This window comes from Somniosus microcephalus, chromosome 8, assembly GCF_052327205.1.
Source record: "Somniosus microcephalus isolate GS21.2 chromosome 8, FLI_Smic_1.0, whole genome shotgun sequence".
NCBI classification, from domain to species: domain Eukaryota; kingdom Metazoa; phylum Chordata; class Chondrichthyes; order Squaliformes; family Somniosidae; genus Somniosus; species Somniosus microcephalus.
The window spans coordinates 1,265,098-1,286,975 of record NC_140994.1 but is presented as its reverse complement, the minus strand read 5'-3'; the positions used below and the strand labels follow the sequence as shown (position 1 = coordinate 1,286,975).

Here is a 21,878-nt window from a genome sequence, read left to right as displayed (position 1 = left end):
GTCCTCTCCCCCTCCCCGCTCCCAGTCTCTCCCCCTCCCCGCTCCCAGTCCTCTCCCCCTCCCCGCTCCCAGTCTCTCCCCCCGTCTCTTCCCCCACTCCCAGTCTCTCCCCCCCCACTCCCAGTCTCTCCCCCCCCCCCACTCCGTCTCTCTTCCCCCCCCCCCCACTCCGTCTCTCTTCCCCCCCCACTCCCAGTCTCTCTCCCCCCCCCACTCCAGTCTCTCTCTCCCCCCCCACTCCGTCTCTCTCTCCCCCAACTCCATCTCACTCCCCCGCACTCCCAGTCTCTCTCCCCACCACTCCGTCTCTCCCCCCCACCACTCCCACTCCGTCTCTCCCCCCCCTCCCACTCCGTCTCTCCCCCCCCCCCCACTCCAGTCTCTCCCCCCCCCACCACTCCCAGTCTCTCCCCCCCCCCGTCTCTCTTCCCCCCCCCCCAGTCTCTCACCACTCCCCCAACTCCATCTCACTCCCACTCTCTCCCCCCCCCCCCACCACTCCCAGTCCTCTCCCCCCACCACTCCCAGTCTCTTCCCCCCCCCCACTCCCAGTCTCTTCCCCCCACCACTCCCAGTCTCTTCCCCCCACCCACTCCCAGTCTCTCCCCCACTCCCAGTCTCTCCCCCAACTCCATCTCACTCCCAGTCTCTCCCCCCAACTCCATCTCACTCCTAGTCTCTCTCCCCCCCCCCCCACTCCGTCTCTCTCCCCCCCACTGCTCCCAGTCTCTCTTCCCCCCCCCACTCCGTCTCTCTCCCCCCCCCCCACTCCCAGTCTCTCTCCCCCCCCACTCCCAGTCTCTCTCCCCCCAGCCTCGTCTCTCATTCCCACGATTGATGAGAAGATGAAATGATGAGCAGCAGCATTTAGTATTCATGTGATATTTTATTCGTGTTTTTTTTTTCACTCCGAGGGTGCGTGCTGCTCGACACACGGCTGGTCACGGACAAGTTACCTCTTGCAGTGCTGCAGGCCGTCAGTCACACACCGGCCAGAGTTTATATAAATCTCAATCCCATCCAATAGCAGCATGTAAACGGGTACACGTGCAGTCCCCATTGGGCTCGCCCCTCCCCCGTTCTCCTTCCCTTCCCCACTGTCGCTTCTGTCACCTCTGAAGACTCCGTTTGGCCTGTTTCAGTAAAGTGTCAAAGTCTAAAGAGTCAAACTTGCTTTTGGTTGAATAAGAACTGAAGTCACTGTGACTGGAATCTGAAAGAGAAAAATTCCTACAAATTATTTTCAGAAATAGAAACATAGAAAAATAGGAGCAGGAGTAGGCCATTCGGCCCTTCGAGCCTGCTCCGCCATTCAATATGATCATGGCTGATCCTCTATCTCAAGACCATATTCCTGCGCTCTCTCCCCATACCCCTTGATGCCTTTTGTGTCTAGAAATCTATCTATCTCCTTCTTAAATATATTCAGTGACTTGGCCTCCACAGGCTTCTGTGGTAGAGAATTTCACAGGTTCACCACCCTCAGTGAAGAAATTTCTCCTCATCTCAGTCCTAAATGTCCTACCCCGTATCCTGAGACCCCTCGTTCTAGACCCCCCAAGACAGGGGAAGCACCCTCCCTGCATCCAGTCTGTCTAGCCCTGTCAGAATTTTATACGTTTCAATGAGATCCCCTCTCATTCTTCTAAACTCCAGTGAATACAGGCCTAGTCCACCCAATCTCTCCTCATACGACAGTCCTGCCATCCCAGGAATCAGTCTGGTGAACCTTCGCTGCTCTCCCTCTATGGCAAGTATATCCTTTCTTATGTAAGGAGACCAAAACTGCACACAGTACTCCAGGTGTGGTCTCACCAAGGCCCTGTATAACTGTAGTAAGACATCCTTGCTCCTGTACTCAAATCCTCTTGCAATGGAGGCCAACATACCATTTGTCTTCCTAACTGCTTGCTGCACCTGCATGTTTGCTTTCAGTGACTGGTGTACAAGGACACCCAGGTCGCTTTGTACATCAACATTTCTCAATCTATCACCATTTAAATAATACTCTGCCTTTCAGTTTTTCCTACCGAAGTGGATAACTTCACATTTATCCACGTTATACTGCATCTGCCATGTATTTGCCCACTCACTCAACTTGTCTAAATCGCCTTGAAGCCTCTTTGCATCCTCCTTACAACTCACAATCCCACCTAGTTTCGTGTTGTCAGCAAACTTGGAAATATTATATTTGGTCCCCACATCCAAATCATTGATATATATTGTGAATAGCTGGGGTCCAAGCACAGATCCCTGCGGTACCCCACTAGTCACCACCTGCCACCCCGAAAAAGACCCATTTATTCCTACTCTCTGTTTCCTGTCTGTTTACCAATTTTCAGTCCATGCCAGTATATTGCCCCCAATCCCATTTGCTTTCATTTTGCACACTAACCTCTTATGTGGGACTTTATCAAAGGCCTTCTGAAAATCCAAATACACCACATCCACTGGTTCTCCCTTATCTATTCTACCAGTTACATCCTCAAAAAACTCCAGTACATTTGTCAAACACGATTTCCCTTTCATAAATCCATGTTGACTTTGTCTAATCCCGTTGATATTTTCTAAGTGTCCTGCTACCACATCCTTTATAATAGACTCTAGCATTTTCCCTACTACTGATGTTAGGCTAACTGGTCTGTCGTTCCCTGTTTTCTCTCTCCCTTTTTTAAATAGTGGGGTTCTATTTGCCACCCTCCAATCTGCAGGAACTGTTCCATAATCTATAGAATTTTGGAAGATGACAACCAATTCATCCACTATTTCCATGGCTACCTCTTTTAGTACTCTGGGATGCAGATTATCAGGCCCTGGGGATTTATCGGCTTTCAGTCCCATTAATTTCTCCAGCACTTTTTTTTACTAATACTAATTTCCTTTAATTCCTCCTTCTCACTAGACCCTTGGTTCCCGAGCATTTCTGGGAAGTTATTTGTGTCCTCTTCCGTGAAGACAGAACCAAAGTATTTGTTTAATTGCTCCGCCATTTCCTTGTTCCCCATTATAAATTCTCCCGTTTCTGACTGTAAGGGACCTACATTTGTCTTCACTAATCTTTTTACATACTTGTAGAAGCTTTTACAATCCACTTTTGTGTTTCTTGCAAGTTTACTCTTAAATATCACCAGAATCACCCCGAATACGGACAGAAGTAACCCCAGAATTACCCCAATACAGACAGGAGTAACCCATTCAGAAACCAATGGAACTAAAAGCCGACAAATCCCCATGACCTGGCGGCCTGCATCCTAGGGTTCTAAAAGAAGTAGCTGCAGAGATAGTGAATGCATTGGTTGTGATCTTCCAAAATTCCCTAGATTCTAGAACAGTCCCAGCAGATTGGAAGGTAGCAAATGTAACCCCACTATTTAAGAAAGGAGGGAGAGAAAACGGAACTACAGACCGGTTAGCCTGACATCAGTAGTAGGGAAAATACTGGAATCTATTATTAAGTAAGTGGCAGCAGGGCACTTAGAACATCAAATGATTGGGCAGAGTCAACATGGTTTTATGAAAGGGAAATCGTATTTAATAAATTTTAGAGTTTTTAGAGGATGTAACTAGCAGGGTAGATAAAGGGAAACCAGTAGATGTAGTATATTTGGATTTCCAAAAGGTATTTGATAAGGAGCCACATAAAAAAGGTTGCTACACAAGATAAAGGCTCATGGTGTTGGGGGTAATAGATTAGCATGGAGAGAGAAAGAAAGACTGACTTGCATTTCTATAGCACCTTTCATGACCATCGGACGTCCCAAAGCGTTTACAGCCAATGAAGTACTTTTTGAAGTGCAGTCACTGTTGTAATGTAGGAAATGCAGCAGTCAATTTGCGCACAGCAAGCTCCCACAAACAGCAATGTGATAATGACCAGATCATCTGTTTTAGTGATGTTGAGTGAGGGATAAATATTGGCCCAGGACAATTCTTTCTTTCTTATGGATAGAGGATTGGACAGAAAACAGAGTAGGGATAAACGGGTCGTTTTCGGGTTGGACTGTAACTCGTGGGGTGCCGCAAGGATCAGCTATTTACAATCTATAGTAATGACTTAGATGAGGGGACGGAGTGCGATGTATCCAAGTTTGCTGATGATACAAAGTTAGGTGGGAAAATAAGCTATGAGGAGGACACAGAGCCTGCAAAGGGATATAGACCGGTTAAGTGAGTGGAAAAACAGAATATTTTTAAATGGTGAGAAACTATGAAATGTTGGTGTTGAGAGAGATTTGGGTGTCCTTGTACAGGAAACACAGAGTTAACAGGCAGGTACAGCAAGCAATGAGGAAGGCAAATGGCATGTTGGCCTTTATTGCAGGGGGTTGGAGTATAAGAGTAAGGAAGTCTTGCTCCAATTGTACAGGGCCTTGGTGAGACCACACTGGGAGTACTGGGCACAGTTTTGCTCTGCTTAGCTAAGGAAGGATATACTTGCCTTGGAGGCGGTGCAATGCAGAGTCACTAGATTGATTCCTGGGATGAGCGGGCTGTCCTATGATGAGAGATTGAACCTATACACACTGGAGTTTAGAGGAATGAGAGGTGATCTCATTGATACAAGATTCTGATGGGGTTTGACAGGGTAGATGCGGAGAGGTTGTTTCCCCTGGCTGGAGAGTCTAGAACTAGGAGGCACAGTCTCAGGATAAGGGGTCGGCCATTTAAGACTGAGATGAGGAGGAATTTCTTTTCTCAGAGGGTTGTGAATCTTTGGAATTTTCTACCCCAGTGGATGCTGAGTCTTGGAGTATATTCAAGGCAGAGATAGATTTTTGGACTCATGGGGAATCAAGGGATATGGAGATCGGGCAGGAAAGTGGAGTTGACATTGAAGATCAGCCATAATCTTACTGAATGACGGAGCAAGCTCGAAGAGCTGTATGGCCTACTCCTGCTCCTAATTCTTATGTAACCCCTGAATCACCCCAAACCCCAGAAACACCCTGATACAGACAGGAGTAATCGAAACTCAAAGTTAAATTTCAGTTTGTATTTTCCTAAACTCACCTAAATCCGCATAATTGGTTTTACAAAACTGCCGCCGGCCGCCAAAACAGAGGTCAAAGGGTAACTCATCGGGCTTGCGTAATGTCTGCCCATTCTCAATAGCAGCGAATGCATCACAGGTGTAACGATATGTAACAAATCCATAGTTATCTCTGGAAGAAATCGCCTCAAGTTAGAAAAGGTTCAAAGAACCAGACTGAGTAGAAATTCTCGTTGAGCCACTAAAATACAGATCGCCATCGAGAGAATCAAACCGGATTTTAACAAAAGATTCCTTAGCAGAGAAAACCGTACAACACGGGGGAGATCGGGGGGGTGGTTGTTGGGGGTGGGGAGGGGAGATCGGGGAGTTGTGGGGGGAGGAGAGATTGGGGATCGGGGAGGAGAGATTGGGGATCGGGGAGTTGGAGTTGGGGGTGGGGGGAGATCGGGGGGGGGGTGGGGGAGATCGGGGGGGGGAGATCGGGGGGGGGGGGAAGAGATCGGGGGGGGGGGGTGAGGGGGGAGATCGGGGGGTTGGGGAGGGGAGAGGTGGACTGAGCCGGGGTTGAGAGGAGCGGTGGAATTATACCTGATCAATACCCAGCAAATTACGATCTTACCCTTCATTCCTGAAATAAATGTTGCAATCCTCAATTTCACCGAACACCTCGAATCGTCTCCTCAGTTCTTCGCGCATCATTCCGTTCCGAATTTTTCCCACATACACAACCCGCCGTTCCTCCTGCTCGGAGAAAGACCCAGATGTGACCGGAATTCCCAGCATCAGCTCAGACCCCCAGCGGCGCGCACATTATCCACACCCACACTGTGTAGTGGCAGTTAATGAGGGAGACAGAAGAGCAGGGTCGGGGATCGAGCCCAGAGCGAGGACCCCGGGGTCGGGGATCGAGCCCAGAGCGAGGACCCCGGGGTCGGGGATCGAGCCCAGAGCGAGGACCCCGGGGTCGGGGATCGAGCCCAGAGCGAGGACCCCGGGGTCGGGGATCGAGCCCAGAGCGAGGACCCCGGGGTCGGGGATCGAGCCCAGAGCGAGGACCCCGGGGTCGGGGATCGAGCCCAGAGCGAGGACCCCGGGGTCGGGGATCGAGCCCAGAGCGAGGACCCCGGGGTCGGGGATCGAGCCCAGAGCGAGGACCCCGGGGTCGGGGATCGAGCCCAGAGCGAGGACCCCGGGGTCGGGGATCGAGCCCAGAGCGAGGACCCCGGGGTCGGGGATCGAGCCCAGAGCGAGGACCCCGGGGTCGGGGATCGAGCCCAGAGCGAGGACCCCGGGGTCGGGGATCGAGCCCAGAGCGAGGACCCCGGGGTCGGGGATCGAGCCCAGAGCGAGGACCCCGGGGTCGGGGATCGAGCCCAGAGCGAGGACCCCGGGGTCGGGGATCGAGCCCAGAGCGAGGGGGCGGGGGGGGGTTAAGTTTTACCCACCCCCTGTTCGAGGCCGAGCTGTGTGATGAGCAATGGAATGCTGTGCTTACGATAGCGAGCTCCCTCCGCCGGCTGCTGTTCTTTTCGTGAGCTTCTCGCCTCGAGTATCGATTCCTCGGTTCCTCATCGTACGGATCATAATCATCTGTGAAATAACTAGAGGAGGTGCGACTGTTAAAATTCACTCCACACTTACAAAGCAAGCAATAAATGGGGCAGGAGACCACTACGCCCAGAATTCCCCTCCATGGGAACCACCACCCCGCAGCCCCGGGAACCCCTCCGCCAATCTTCCAGTTAAGCTGCGCAGTTTTGCGGCGGCGTGGAGCTCCCACTGAGGCCGCTTGCCGGCTTATCAGTTGGAATAACCGCGCACGCATGAAAATTTGAATGGGCCGCGCAGTCCCACCCCGGGATTCCCCCCGCCCCGGGATTCCCCCCACGGCCCAGGATCAGACCCGCCCCGGGATTCCCCCCCACCCCAGGACCCCCCCGCCCCGGAGCAGTCCCGCCCCGGGATTCCCCCCACCCCAGGACCCTGCCCCGGAACAGCCCCGCCCCAGGATTCCCCCCACGGTCCAGGATCAGCCCCGCCCCGGGATTCCCCCCACCCCAGGAACCCCCCTCCCCCGGCCCAGGATCAGCCCCGCTCTGGGATTCCCCCCACCCCCCCACAGGATCAGCCCCGCCCCGAGATTCCCCCCACCCCAGGAACACCCCCCACCCCTGCCCAGGATCAGCCCCGCCCCATGATTCCCCCCACCCCAGGAACTACTCCACCGTGCTGTACTCACTGGGTCAGGAATACCTCACCTCATTCGGACGCTGCGTCTCTGTGGGGATCTGGACCTGGATCGAGACAGAGATCTTGAATTGGATCTGGAATACGATCTGGAACGTGAGCTGGACCTGGAATCCGACCGTGAACTGTGTCGGGAATGACGAGATCGTCTTCTGCAGTATCTGTTCCCAAAGAGACAGCTTTTAACGCCTCGCATTACCTCATTCTCTCACCTTCCTTGCCAGTAACTACCACAGGTACACCATGCAGCCCCTCCGACAGTGCAGCGCTCCCTCAGTACTGACCCTCCAACAGTGCAGCACTCCCTCAGTACTGCCCCCGACAGTGCGGTGCCCCCTCAGTACTAACCTCCGACAGTGCGGCACTCCCTCAGTGCAGCGCTTCCTCAGTACTGCCCCTCCGACAGTGCAGCACTCCCTCAGTATTGCCCCGCTGACAGTGCAGCGCTCCCTCAGTACCGCCCCTCCGACAGTGCAGCGCTCCTTCAGTACCGCCCCTCCGACAGTGCAGCGCTCCTTCAGTACCGCCCCTCCGACAGTGCAGCGCTCCCTCAGTACCGCCTTTCCGACAGTGCAGCGCTTCCTCGGTACTGCCCCTCCGACAGTGCAGCGCTTCCTCGGTACTGCCCCTCCGACCGTGCAGCGCTTCCTCAGTACTGCCCCTCCAACAATGCAACGCTCCCTCAGTACTGCCCCTCCAACAATGCAACGCTCCCTCAGTACTGCCCCTCCAACAGTGCGGAGCTCCCTCAGTTCTGTCCCTCCGACAATGCAGCACTCCGACAGTCTCCCTCAGTACTGTCCCTCCGACAGTGCGCCGCTCCCTCAGTACTGCCCCTCCGGCAGTGCAGCACTCCCTCAGTACTGCCCCTCCCACAGTGCAGCGCTCCCTCAGTACTGTCCCTCCGACAGTGCGCCGCTCCCTCAGTACTGCCCCTCCGGCAGTGCAGCACTCCCTCAGTACTGCCCCTCCGACAGTGCGGAGCTCCCTCAGTACTGTCCCTCCAACAGTGCGCCGCTCCCTCAGTACTGCCCCTCCGACAGTGCGGCGCTCCCTCAGTACTGCCCCTCCAACAGTGCGCCGCTCCCTCAGTACTGCCCCTCCGACAGTGCAGCGCTCCCTCAGTACTGCCCCTCCGACAGTGCGGCGCTCCCTCAGTACTGCCCCTCCGACAGTGCGCCGCTCCCTCAGTACTGCCCCTCCAACAGTGCGCCGCTCCCTCAGTACTGCCCCTCCGACAGTGCAGCGCTCCCTCAGTACTGCCCCTCCGACAGTGCGGCGCTCCCTCAGTACTGCCCCTCTGACAGTGCGGCGCTCCCTCAGTACTGCCCCTCTGACAGTGCGGCGCTCCCTCAGTACTGCCCCTCCGACATGAATGGCCTCCTCCTGTTCCTGTTTAATAGGCTCGAGGGGCTGAATGGCCTTCTCCTGTTCCTGTGTTTTGGTGCACGGAGTGAGGCCCCAGACCCGGTGATACCAGCAGTCACCGAGTAGACACCGACACAGCCCCGGGGACGAGGTTGGCTGACGTCCACCGGCCCCAGTACATACTTCAGTAGCTCGCGACATTTACAGAGTTCAGGATTGGTCCCTGGGTCACGTTGAGCAGCAGAGCACACCCTTTCCTTTAAGGACAGCTCAGCGCGCTGGACATTTGTTGTCTATCTTATCCAACTTGCTCACGCACTGGGGCTGGCTCTTTAACGGGGCGGGGCTCCAGAGGTTAAACAAGTGACCACTGGGGAGAATAATTTGAAAGATTTGGCATTGGATATCAGTGGAACCACATACGGAGCTCCCACACACCAGGATTAAATCTTAAATATACATTCAGCACATTAATGAGCTTTGTGTTCTTGTCCAAGAGAATGTTTCTCATCTGAGTCTTACCGCCTCCTCTTCCGTGCAGGGGAATGGGACCGGGATGAGGAGCTGGAGCTGGAGGAGCTGGAGTATCGCCGCCGCCTGTAGCACGGGGAGGTCCGAGTCCTTGGACAATGTTGCGGAGAGTTGAAGGGTTTGTCCTCCCCAGTCTCTCCATTCCGATAGGGCGGCAGAGTCACACAGTGGCCTCCCTCAAGCCCCCAAGCAGCGTCACATCCAACGTTCCCGTTGCCCACCGCCTGTGAGCAACTCCTCCCGGGGTCCGCGCTCGCTGCTCCGGTGCGAAGACTGTTGGAGGACATGTGAGCTTCCCGCAGCGTTCCTTGGGAATCCAATGCATTCTCATTGCTGCGAGGCTCAGACACTCGCCGCTCTTCAGCTGGCAGAACCTGGCACGATGGACTCGGAGATCGATGGTTCAACGAGGTAATTGGTTTAATGGTGATACTCGTTTGCCGCTTAACGTTCCAGCGGCAGCCAACATCTGGCTGGGCACCGACTGGTGGACAGATGTTGTGCAAAGATGACTGGGTGCTCAGAACTCTGGGTAAACAATATTCATGATCCCCAAAGCCAAGGGACGCAGTGAGCGGGGTCTGGGGGACAGGCTGCGAGCTCACACTCGCCTCACACTTTGTCCGGTTATTCTGTGGCAGAGGTTTTGGTTCAATGAGCCTCACGGTCCTGAGTGGAGAGCCCGGGGAAGCCTGGACCGCTCCCGGCAACTTCCGATTCCTCAGAAAGCCAGTCGGCGGAAGCGATTTCCAAATCTGGTGAGGTGGGGTGGCCGGAGGGGTCAAACCTGCAGACAGACAGACCGTTATCAGAAGCAGCCAATCTTATAAATCCTCTCAGCCCAGGATCCTCGCACCCAACACCCTATATCTGAACGCATGCAGCATTCGTAACAAGATAGATGAGTTGACAGCACAAATAGAAATAAATGGGTATGATCTGATAGCCATTACAGAGACGTGGTTGCAAGGTGACCAAGGCTGGGAACTGAATATTCAGGGATATTTGCCATTTCGTAAGGATAGGCAGGCAGGAAGGAAAAGGAGATGGTGTAGCTCTGTTAATAAGGAATGAGATCAGTGCAGTAATGAGAAATGATATTGGCCTAGAAGATCAAGACGTAGAATCAGTTTGGGTGAAGATAAGAAATAATAAAGGTAAAAAGTCACTGGTGGGAGTGGTCTACAGGCCCCTCAAACAGTAGCCACACTGTAGGACAGAGTATAAATCAAGAAATAATAGAAGCGTGTAAGAAAGGTACAGCTATAATCATGGGAGATTTTAATCTTCATATTGACTGAACAAAGCAAATTGGCAAAGGTAGACTTGAGGAAGAGTTCTTGGAGTGTATACAGGATGGTTTCTTGGAACAATATGTTGTGGAACCAACCAGGGAGAAGACGATTTTAGATCTGGTAATGTGTAACGAGGCTGGATTAATTAATGATCTCGAAGTGAAGGATCCTCTTGGGAAGAGTGATCATAGCATGGTAGAATTTCAAATTCAGTTTGAGGGTGAGAAAGCTAGGTCTCAAACTAGTGTCCTGAATTTAAACAAAGGTAATTACAAAGGTATGAAGGTAGACTTGGTTAAAGTGGACTGGGAAAATATATTACAGGGTAAGACTGTAGAAAAGCAAACATTTAAGGAGATATTTCATAACTCTCAGCAAAGATATATTCCAGTGAGAAAGAAAGACTAAGAGATGGATAACATAGAAACATAGAAGATAGGAGCAGGAGTAGGCCATTCGGCCCCTCGAGCCTGCTCCACCATTCAATGCGATCATGGCTGATCATCCAAATTCAGTACCCTGTCCCTGCCTTCTCCCCATATCCCTTGATCCCTTTAGCCTTAAGAAATATATCCAACTCCTTCTTGAATATATTTAATGAACTTAATATTGAATATATTTAATGAACCATCCGTGGCTAACTAAGGAAGTAAAGGATGGTAACAAATTGAAAACAAAAGCATACAATGTTGCGAAGAATATAGTGAAAGGCCAGAGGATTGGGAAATTTTTAAAAACCAGCAAAGGACTAAAAAAATGATAGGGAGAAGATAGCTTATGAGAGCAAGCTAGCAAGAAAGATAAAAACAGACAGTAAGAGCTTCTACGGGTATATAAAAAGGAAGAGAGTAGCTAAAGTAAACGTTGGTCCCCTAGAGAATGAGTCTGGGGAATTAATAATGGGAAACAGGGAAATGGCGGAGACTTTGAACAAATATTTTGTATCGGTCTTCACAGTAGAAGACACTAAAAGCATCCCAATTATGGATAATCAAGGGCTATTGGGGTGGGGGAGGGGAATTTAAAACAATCACTATCACAAGAGAAAAAGTACGAGGCAAACTAATGGGACTAAAGGTGGACAAGTCCCCTGGACCCGATGGCCTGCATCCAAGAGTCTTAAAAGAGGTGGCTGCAGAGATAGTGAATGCATTGGTTGTAATCTACCAAAATTCCCTGGATTCTGCAGAGGTCCCAGCGGACTGGAAAGCCGCAAATGTAACGCCCCTATTTAAGAAAGGAGGGAGACAGAAAGCAGGCAACTATCGACCAGTTAGTCTAACATCTGTCATTGGGAAAATGCTGGAGTCCATCATTAAGGAAGTGGTAGCAGGACATTTAGAAAATCATAATACAGGTAGACTATCCTTTATCCGAAAACCTCGGGACTAGCCGTGTTTCGGTTTTCGGAAAATTTCGGATTTCAGAAGGTGGGTCGGCGGGGGGGGTCGGGGTCGGGGGGGGGGTCGGCGTCGGTCCGCGGGGGGGTCCGCAGTCGTGGCTTGTCCGTCGCTGCTAGCCTGGAATGCAATGAAGTTCCGCATTTCCACCAACAGGTCGTCGTGCTCGGTCGGAACAGGGGCCGGCACCGCCGCGGGCTCAGAGCTCTCGTTGCTTTCGAGCCTTTGGAAGAGAGTCAGGTGGTTCCGCGGGGGGTCGTGCGCACGACTTACGCTGACCCTCTGCTCAGCATAAGTCGGCGGGGGTCGGGGTCGGCGGGGGATCGTGCGCACGACTTACGCTGACCCTCTGCTCAGCTTAAGTCGTGCGCCACTCTGGTCATGTCGTGCGCACGACTTACGCTGACCGAAAAAACCTTCGGTTTTTAGAGGGTTTCGGTTTTCGGAAGTTCGGATAAAGGGTAGTCTACCTGTATAGTCAAGCAGAGTCGGCATGGTTTTATGAAAGGGAAATCATGTTTGACAAATTTGCTGGAGTTCTTTGAGGGTGTAACGAGCAGGGTGGATAAAGGGGAACCAGTGGATGTGATGTATTTGGATTTCCAGAAGGCATTTGATAAGGTGCCACATAAAATGTTACTACACAAGATAAGAGCTCACAGGGTTGGGGGTAATATATTAGCATGGATGGACAGATAGAGGATTGGCTAACTACCAGAAAACAGAGAGTCGGGATAAATGGGTCATTTTCAGGTTGGCAAACTGTAACTAGTGGGGTGCCACAGGGATCAGTGCTGGGGCCTCAACTATTTACAATCTATATTAATGACTTGGCTGAAGGGACTGAGTGTAATGTCGCCAAATTTGCTGATGATACAAAGATAGGTGGGAAAGCAAATTCTGTGGAGGATGCAAAAGATCTCCAAAGGGATAGAGATAGGCTAAGTGAGTGGGCAAAAATCTGGCAAATGGAGTTTAATGTGGGAAAATGCGAGGTTATCCACTTTGGTAAGAAAAATAAAAAAGCAAATTATTATTTAAATGGGGAGATTACAAAATGCTGAGGTACAGAGGGATCTGGGGGTCCTTGTACATGATTCACAAAATGTCAGCATGCAGGTACAGCAAGTAATTAGGAAGGCAAATGGAATGTTGGCTTTTATTGCAAAGGGAATGGAGAATAAAAGTAGGGAAGTCCTGTTACAACTGTACAGGGTATTGGTGAGACCACACCTGGAGGACTGCGTAGTTTTGGTCTCCTTGTTTAAGGGAGGATATACTTACATTGGAGACAGTTCAGAGAAGGTTCACGAGGTTGATTCCGGAGATGAAGGGGTTGTCTTATGAAGAAAGGTTGAGCAGGTTGGGCCTATAACCATCGGAGTTTAGAAGAATGAGAGGGGATCTTATTGCAACATAGAAGATTCTGAAGGGGCTTGACAGGGTGGATGCAGAGAGGATGTTTCCCCTCATGGAGGAATCTAGAACTAGGGGGCATAATTTCAGAATAAGGGGAAACCCTTTTAAATCAGAAATGAGGAGGAATTTCTTCTCTCAGAGGGTCGTGAATCTTTGGAATTCTCTTCCCCAGAGAGCTGTGGAGGCTGGGTCATTGAACATATTTAAGGTGGAGATAGACAGATTTTTGAACGATAAGGGAGTCGAGGGTTATGGGGAACGGGCAGGGAAGTGGAGTTGAGGCCAAGATCAGATCAGCCATGATCTTATTGAATGGTGGAGCAGGCTCGAGGGGCCGAATGACCGACTCCTGCTCCTACGTCTTATGATCCAGTATATAAATAGAAGTTGTTGTTGTTGGGGTCACTCAGCACCCGACATTCTCAGCACCCCCCCCGCCCACCCTTACCCTCCACCCCCCCTCGCCCTTACCCTCCACCCCCCCCTCGCCCTTACCCTCCACCCCCCCTTACCCTCCACACCCGCCCTTACCCTCCACCCTCCCTCCTTACCCTCCACCCTCCCTCGCCCCCCCTCCACCCATCTCGTCCTCACCCCCTCGCCCTTACCCTCCACCCCCCCTCGCCCTTACCCTCCACCCCTTACCCTCCACACCCGCCCTTACCCTCCACCCTCCCTCCTTACCCTCCCTCCCCCCCTCGCACCCCCCTCCACCCATCTCGTCCTCACCCCCCCCGCCCTTACCCTCCACACCCACCCTCCCTCCCCTTTACCCTCCCCCTCGCCCTTACCCACACCACTCCCCTTTACCCTCCACCCCCCCTGCCTATACCCACCCCACTCCCCTTTACCCTCCACCCCCACCCGCCCATACCCACCCCACTCCCCTTTACCCTCCACCCACCCACCCCCCCCCCCCCGCCGACCCTGTCGGGGGGATTTGAAATTCGAGACTCACCTGCAGTACTTGCCAATTCCGCCCCGAATATGTGATCTAGCAGCTTCCTCTCCTCCAGTAACTCCAGCCTGAAAACACAACATGGCTCAGAAAATCACCAGCAGTTCCCAAGACCCCCACCCGGGGGAAGGACCCCTCTCCCCCGGAGATACTCCCCCACCCCAGGGACACTCCACCCCTCGCGCCCCGGGACAGCTAGTCAGACACAGAACGAAGGACAAGCTGGGCCTGCTCCCGAGCTCAGACTGGACTCACCCAACACTGCTTTCCAGGGGCTGTTCCTCTGTGGCTGGAAAGGAAACAAACAGACTTTAGACCGGAAACACCAACCAATCCCGCGCTTCAAAGCACGGCTCCCAGGCCCACCCACCAAGAAACAGGAACCCTCCTCACCCTCGGTGACTTCAAACTGTTCCAGCAAACTCATCACATCGGCCGCTTCAATACCTGGGGGCAGAAACCATCAGTGACTGAACAGTAAAACATTCAGCGCACTAGACCCCCTCCCCAGAGGTGACCCCACTCCCCCGATACCAAGGGGGCCCGACAGGCTGGTGCAGGGTGGGGGGCGCGTCTGCTGCCGAATAACCCTGAATAAAAGTGCGAACAGACACCCAGTGTCCACTGGGCCCGGCTGTGATGACAGCAGCAGTTCCATCGCCTGCCAACACTCACTGTGGCAGCGCCTGCAGGCCTGACCCTCCCAGGGGGGTTTCACACCTCGGCTCACTCAGACCCAAACGGGACATCCCAGGACAAACGTCGACTGGTATTTACTGGGACACACCCTCCTTACGTGTTCTCAACCCCATAGCAGATATTTACATACCTTTGGGGTTCTCCTTTGCACCATTATCCAGCGCCAAAGAGCTTGGTGTGTCTCGATCGACCTCCTCCTGTGCCAGGGCCGCCCTGCTTGATTGGTGTCTCTGCACTGGCGCAGATTGGGGCACTGGCGTAGATTTCACTGGCACGGTCCCCACTGTGGGCGCCTGGACAGGTTTAGCCTGCGGCAAGTTGTTCTGCCGAAACGGACAGTCCTCCTCCAGCACAGCATTGCACATCCCGCTTTCAGCAGTCTGGGCTGAGACGGGAAGGACTCGTGTAGGGCTCGGCGAAACGAGGGCTGGAGTCAGCCGCACTGAGGGTGTCTGGGCCAGTGCGGCCTGGACCGGACAAGGCTGCGGGGCCGGGGTCGGAGCCGGGATCTGGGCCGGAGCCGGGATCTGGGCCGGGGTCGGAGCCGGGATCTGGGCCGGGGTCGGAGCCGGGATCTGGGCCGGGGTCGGAGCCGGGATCTGGGCCGGGGTCGGAGCCGGGATCTGGGCCGGGGTCGGAGCCGGGATCTGGGCCGGGGTCGGAGCCGGGATCTGGGCCGGGGTCGGAGCCGGGATCTGGGCCGGGGTCGGAGCCGGGATCTGGGCCGGGGTCGGAGCCGGGATCTGGGCCGGGGTCGGAGCCGGGATCTGGGCCGGGGTCGGAGCCGGGATCTGGGCCGGGGTCGGAGCCGGGATCTGGGCCGGGGTCGGAGCCGGGATCTGGGCCGGGGTCGGAGCCGGGATCTGGGCCGGGGTCGGAGCCGGGATCTGGGCCGGGGTCGGAGCCGGGATCTGAGCCGGGATCTGGGCCGGGGTCGGAGTCGGGATCTGGGTCGGAGTCGGGATCTGGGCCGGGATCTGGGCCAGGACAGGGAATTTCAGGCCCTTAAGGAGAGATGCCGGAATCAGCGCTCCCGATCTGACTCGGTGCTGATTCCCAGGTGGGCACCCTGTGGGGGCGCGACCCGGCAGCACCAGGGCCTGGGTGGGCGGGGCCAGGGAATGTCCATCATGCCCCACAGCCTGTCCGCGGAGCGCGGATCCAACGGTTTCCAGCGGCAGGACGCTGAGCTCCCCCTGGACGATGGATTGAATGGGGACGACGGGCCAGGCACTCCTGCAGCCGGATTCACTCGCGATCCGCGGATTCCCGCGCGTAGAGAGGCCGGTCTCTCGCTGCCGCTGCTGGAGTCGCAGCCGGTACTGCTGGAGGCTGATCGGCCTCAGTTTGGGCTCGTTGCTGGTGGCCGCAGGAGATGGGGTCAAGGCGGGGTCAATCTTTGGGGTCGGGGCGGGGTCGGCCCGCGGGGTCAGGGCGGGGGCGGCCCGCGGGGTCAGGGCGGGGGCGGCCCGCGGGGCCAGGGCGGGGCCGGCCCGCGGGGCCAGGGCGGGGCCGGCCCGTGGGGTCAGGGCGGGGCCGGCCCGTGGGGTCAGGGCGGGGCCGGCCCGTGGGGCCAGGGCGGGGTCGGCCCGTGGGGTCAGGGCGGGGCCGGTCTCTGGGGCCAGGGCGGGGGCGGCCCGCGGGGTCAGGGCGGGGCCGGTCTCTGGGGCCAGGGCGGGGTCGGCCCGTGGAGTCAGGGCGGGGGGCGGCCCGCGGGGCCAGGGCGGGGGCGGTCTCTGGGGCCAGGGCGGGGCCGGCCCGTGGGGTCAGGGCGGGGCCGGCCCGTGGGGTCAGGGCGGGGCCGGTCTCTGGGGCCAGGGCGGGGTCGGCCCGTGGAGTCAGGGCGGGGGCGGGGGCGGTCTCTGGGGCCAGGGCGGGGCCGGCCCGTGGGGTCAGGGCGGGGCCGGTCTCTGGGGCCAGGGCGGGGTCGGCCCATGGAGTCAGGGCGAGGTCGGGGTCAGTATCCGAAGCTGTTGCCTCTCCCGGGGTGCTGACCTCCTCCAGCAGCTGCTTCGGGTGTGCGGCCTGTTTTGTAGCAGTTTCTCCAGGCCCAGGCTGGGGCTCCGCTGCCCCTCCCTCTACCTGGGCAGCTTCTGAAGTACGGTTGGAGCTCCAGCCTCTCAGTCCAGGCTGGGTCTCAGACGGTGTCGCTTTCCTTGAGCCCGGTGCCATCTTGCTCCCGGTGGCTCCCGCTCTTCTCTCCCCCATGGCCGCAGCCCTGCCCCTGGTTTGGATTCTCCCGGCTCCCAGTTCTACTTCTTCCATCTGCCGGGCTAAAAGTCGAGATTCTGGTAAACTAACGGCCAGTCCATCCGGCTTGTGGTGGGCCAGCGGGGGCAGGGCCTCACCGGGAGCTTTCCTCGTATTCTCTGCAGCTCTAAGCCACGTCCGGAGGCTGGACCGTGTACGCGGTGTTTTAGCGCCATCCTGCTGCACTCCGACAACCGTGGTCTCCGTGGGTTTTGCCGTTTTCCTTGGCCGTCCTCTTTTCCTCGCCGGGACCGGGGCGCCCTCCTGATGCGCCGAGGGAGCAGGCGAGACGTCCTGTTGCTCTGCAGTTTGCGACAGACTCTCGGGGGCACGGTCTTCGTCCAGTGCGGGCTCCTCGCCAGCAGCCAGTCTCATGTCAGCCTCACGTATCGCACCCGGCGGGTGCTGACCGTCCTCACACAGGACCACTGGTACCGCCAGGTCCAGCAGCTCACCCTCCTGGACCACCTGAATGTCCAACTGGAGAATATCTCCTGCTGAGTCAGTGCCTGTCCCAAGACACACGGGCCCACTGGGCAAACAGTAAGGGTGAATGTACTTGACCAGGTCGGACAATGAAACATGCTCCACATTGATCACACACGGCAAGTTCTGTCCAATCACAAGCGTTACACCGCCCTCCAACCCATCAGCTGTATCCAGCGGCTCGTCCGACTGCAAGTCCAGGAGTTCACTGCCAGACTCCGACACATCCTGCCCGCTACTGGTCGTATCCTCCTCCTCCTCACCATCGCTACGTTGCTGCGAAATCCCCTCTCCAAAGCTTCTGTTCACGAGCTTCTCCGATCTCCACCGGGCACACGGACCCCTGGGAGCAGACGGGATCATGTGTCCGAAAAGTTCCTTCCCAGAGTTGGGAAACACGGCCCACGAGTGGCTCCCAGCCTACGAGGAAATGATAGAGCGTGAGAGGTGGAGCGGGCGAGAGAGAGAGAGGAGTGGAGCGGGAGAGAGAGAGGGGAGTGGAGCGGGAGAGAGAGAGAGGAGTGGAGCGGGAGAGAGAGAGGAGTGGAGCGGGAGAGAGAGGGAGAGAGAGAGGGGGGCGTGGAGAGAGAGAGAGGAGTGGAGCGGGAGAGAGGGGAGTGGAGCGGGCGAGAGAGGAGTGGCGCGGGAGAGAGAGAGAGGGAGGAGAGAGAGAGAGAGAGAGAGGAGTGGAGCGGGAGAGAGAGGAGTGGCGCGGGAGAGAGAGAGAGGAGAGAGAGAGAGAGGAGTGGAGCGGGAGAGAGAGGGAGGAGTGGAGCGGGAGAGAGAGAGAAAGAGAGAGAGAGAGAGAGAGTGGAGTGGAGTGGAGCGGGCGAGAGAGAGAGAGGAGTGGCGCGGGAGAGAGAGAGGGGGGTGGAGCGGGAAAGAGAGAGAGAGGGGAGTGGAGAGAGAGAGAGAGAGAGAGAGAGAGAGGAGTGGAGCGGGAGAGAGAGAGAGAGAGAGAGAGAGAGGAGTGGAGCGGGAGAGAGAGAGAGGAGTGGAGCGGGAGAGGAGTGGAGTGGAGCGGGAGAGAGAGAGAGAGAGAGAGGGAGGAGTGGAGCGGGAGAGAGAGAGGAGTGGAGCGAGAGAGAGAGAGAGAGAGAGGGAGAGGGAGAGGAGTGGAGCGGGAGAGAGAGAGAGAGAGGAGTGGAGCGGGAGAGAGTGAGCCATTAAAAAATCAATCCAAATAGAAATCCCAATTAGCATTTGGCTCAATATTTTTAAATCAGTAATTGAACCAATTGCACTCTATGGCAGTGAGGTGTGGGGACCGCTAACACAACAAGAATTTGCAAAATGGTACAAACACCCAATTGAGATCCTACATGCGGAATTCTGTAAAAGTATCCTCCGGACTCAAAGGAAAACCGTAAACAATGCATGCAGGGCAGAACTAGGCCAATATCCATTAATAATCACTATCCAAAAAAGAGCCACCAAATTTTGGAAATACCTAGAAATGAGCAACCCCCAATGCTATCATTACGAAGCCCTGAAATGCCAAGAGAGGACCATAAAGAAGAATACCCTCAGTCAACTAGTCCTGGGACTCAGTGAAGTAACTACTAACACTACTAACAATAACCAGCCCCAGGACAGTGACAGCGTAACACAAAGAATTTGACCCAACACAATCGTCGCTAAGCAAAAGGAAAAATATCTGTCATATTGGACAGAAACAACAAAAACCCAAAGCAAACTCAATTGCTACTTGGCCCTAAACAGACAATACAACATGGCTGATTACCTGACCATGGTAAAGGATTGCAAACTGAGAAAAACCTTGACAATGTACAGACTTAGTGAACATAGCCTGGCGATCGAAAAAGGTAGACACAGGCAGACCCGGCTACCAAGAGAGGACAGGATATGCTCTCACTGCAGTCAGGGAGTGGTGGAGACAGAGATGCACTTCCTCACAGCTTGTAGAAAATATCAGGGCATAAGGGAGAATTTCTACCCAAAAATCACAAAAATATGCCCGGAATTCAGAAATTTGAATGACGACCAAAAACTCCATACCTACTAGGGGAAGAGAGAAATTGCGTAACCTTAGCGGCACACTATGTTACAGCTTGCCATAAACAGAGGGACAACCACTAAATATAAGAAAAGAGTATATACAAATTATATGAATGTATATTTATACACTCAGGGATATATCTGTTTATACACTGTGTGGATAGATCTGCGTTTATGTGTTCAACCATGAATGTTTGTCGATGCTTTGGCAACATAAGATGTACCTTGTCATGCCAATAAAGCGATTTGAATTGAATTGAATTGAGAGAGAGGGGAGTGGAGTGGGAGAGAGAGAGAAAGAGAGAGAGGAGTGGAGCGGGAGAGAAGGAGGAGTGGAGCGGTAGAGAGAGAGAGAGAGAGAGGGGAGTGGAGCGGGAGAGAGAGAGAGAGAGAGAGAGAGGGGAGTGGAGCGGGAGAGAGAGGGGAGTGGAGCGGGAGAGAGAGAGAGAGAGGGGAGAGAGAGAGGGGAGTGGAGCGGAGAGAGAGGGAGTGGAGCGGGAGAGAGAGAGAGAGAGAGAGGGAGTGGAGCGGGAGAGAGAGAGAGAGAGAGAGGGAGTGGAGTGCGGAGAGGAGGAGCGGGAGAGAGAGAGAGAGAGAGAGAGAGGGGAGTGGAGCGGAGAGAGAGAGAGAGAGTGGAGCGGGAGAGAGAGAGAGAGAGAGAGAGAGAGAGGGGAGTGGAGCGGGAGAGAGAGAGAGAGAGGGGAGTGGAGCGGGAGAGAGAGAGAGAGAGAGAGAGGGGAGTGGAGCGGGGGAGAGGAGAGAGAGAGAGAGAGAGAGAGGGGAGTGGAGCGGGAGAGAGAGAGAGAGAGGGGAGTGGAGCGGAGAGAGAGAGAGAGAGAGAGGGGAGTGGAGCGGGAGAGAGAGAGGGAGTGGAGTGGAGAGAGAGAGAGAGAGAGGAGGGAGGGGAGTGGAGCGGAGAGAGAGAGAGAGAGAGGGGAGTGGAGTGGGAGAGAGAGAGAGAGAGAGGGAGTGGAGGGAGAGAGAGAGAGAGAGAGAGGGGAGTGGAGCGGGAGAGAGAGAGGGGAGTGGAGCGGGAGAGAGAGAGAGAGGAGTGGAGCGGGAGAGAGAGAGAGAGAGAGAGGGAGCGGGAGAGAGAGAGAGAGAGAGGAGAGGAGGGAGAGAGAGAGGGGAGTGGAGCGGGAGAGAGAGAGAGAGAGAGAGAGAGGGAGTGGAGTGGGAGAGAGAGAGAGAGAGAGGGGAGTGGAGCGGAGAGAGAGAGAGGGGAGTGGAGCGGGAGAGAGAGAGAGAGAGGGGAGTGGAGCGGAGAGGGGGAGTGGAGGCGGGAGAGAGGAGAGAGAGAGGAGTGGAGGAGAGAGAGATGAGAGGAGTGGAGCGGGAGAGAGAGAGAGAGAGAGGAGTGGAGCGGGAGAGAGAGGAGTGGAGCGGAAGAGAGAGAGAGAGGGGAGTGGAGAGGGAGAGAGAGAGAGTGGAACGGGAGAGAGAGAGAGAGAGAGAGAGAGAGGAGTGGAGCGGGAGAGAGAGAGAGGAGAGTGGAGCGAGAGAGAGAGGAGAGAGAGAGAGGGGAGTGGAGCGGAGAGAGAGAGAGAGAGAGAGAGGGGAGTGGAGCGGGAGAGAGAGAGAGGAGTGGAGAGAGAGAGAGGAGGGAGCGGAGAGAGAGAGAGAGGGAGTGGAGCGGGAGAGAGAGAGAGGGAGTGGAGGGAGAGAGGAGAGAGAGGGAGTGGAGCGGGAGAGAGAGAGAGAGGGGAGTGGAGCGGGAGGAGAGAGAGAGAGGGGAGTGGAGCGGGAGAGAGAGAGGAGAGAGAGGAGGTGGAGCGGGAGAGAGAGAGAGAGAGGAGAGGGAGTGGAGGAGTGAGAGAGAGAGAGGAGAGGGGAGCGGAGAGAGGAGTGAGCGGAGAGAGAGAGAGAGAGAGAGGGGAGTGGAGCGGGGAGAGAGAGAGGGGAGTGGAGAGAGAGAGGAGTGGAGCGGGAGAGAGAGGAGGAGTGGAGCGGGAGAGAGAGAGAGAGAGAGAGAGAGAGGGAGTGGAGCGGGAGAGAGAGAGAGAGAGGGGAGTGGAGCGGGAGAGAGAGAGAGGGGAGTGGAGCGGGAGAGAGAGGAGAGGAGTGGAGCGGGAGAGAGAGAGAGAGGGGGAGTGGAGCGGGAGAGAGAGAGAGAGAGGGAGTGGAGCGGGAGAGAGGGGAGTGGAGCGGAGAGAGAGAGAGAGAGAGAGGGGGGAGTGGAGCAGGAGAGAGAGAGAGGAGTGGAGCGGAAGAGA

At 55.4% G+C, this 21,878-nt stretch overlaps 1 protein-coding gene across 1 annotated transcript in view; it reads right to left on the bottom strand.

Moving 5' to 3' along the window:
• Positions 1-866: 866 nt before the first annotated feature.
• Positions 867-21,878, bottom strand: part of LOC147113232 (uncharacterized) — a 21,963-nt gene continuing 951 nt past the window's right edge. The window contains exons 2-12 of the mRNA XM_085996106.1: positions 16,906-18,066; positions 15,041-16,571; positions 14,605-14,658; positions 14,467-14,500; positions 14,212-14,279; positions 9,131-9,926; positions 7,252-7,401; positions 6,489-6,594; positions 5,613-5,734; positions 5,011-5,162; positions 867-1,213 (exon numbers count right to left, since the gene is read on the bottom strand). Of these exons, the coding sequence (XP_085852232.1) occupies positions 1,110-1,213; positions 5,011-5,162; positions 5,613-5,734; positions 6,489-6,594; positions 7,252-7,401; positions 9,131-9,926; positions 14,212-14,279; positions 14,467-14,500; positions 14,605-14,658; positions 15,041-16,571; positions 16,906-18,066 (4,278 nt within the window). The 3' untranslated portion in view covers positions 867-1,109. The remainder of the gene's footprint in view (positions 1,214-5,010; positions 5,163-5,612; positions 5,735-6,488; positions 6,595-7,251; positions 7,402-9,130; positions 9,927-14,211; positions 14,280-14,466; positions 14,501-14,604; positions 14,659-15,040; positions 16,572-16,905; positions 18,067-21,878) is intronic.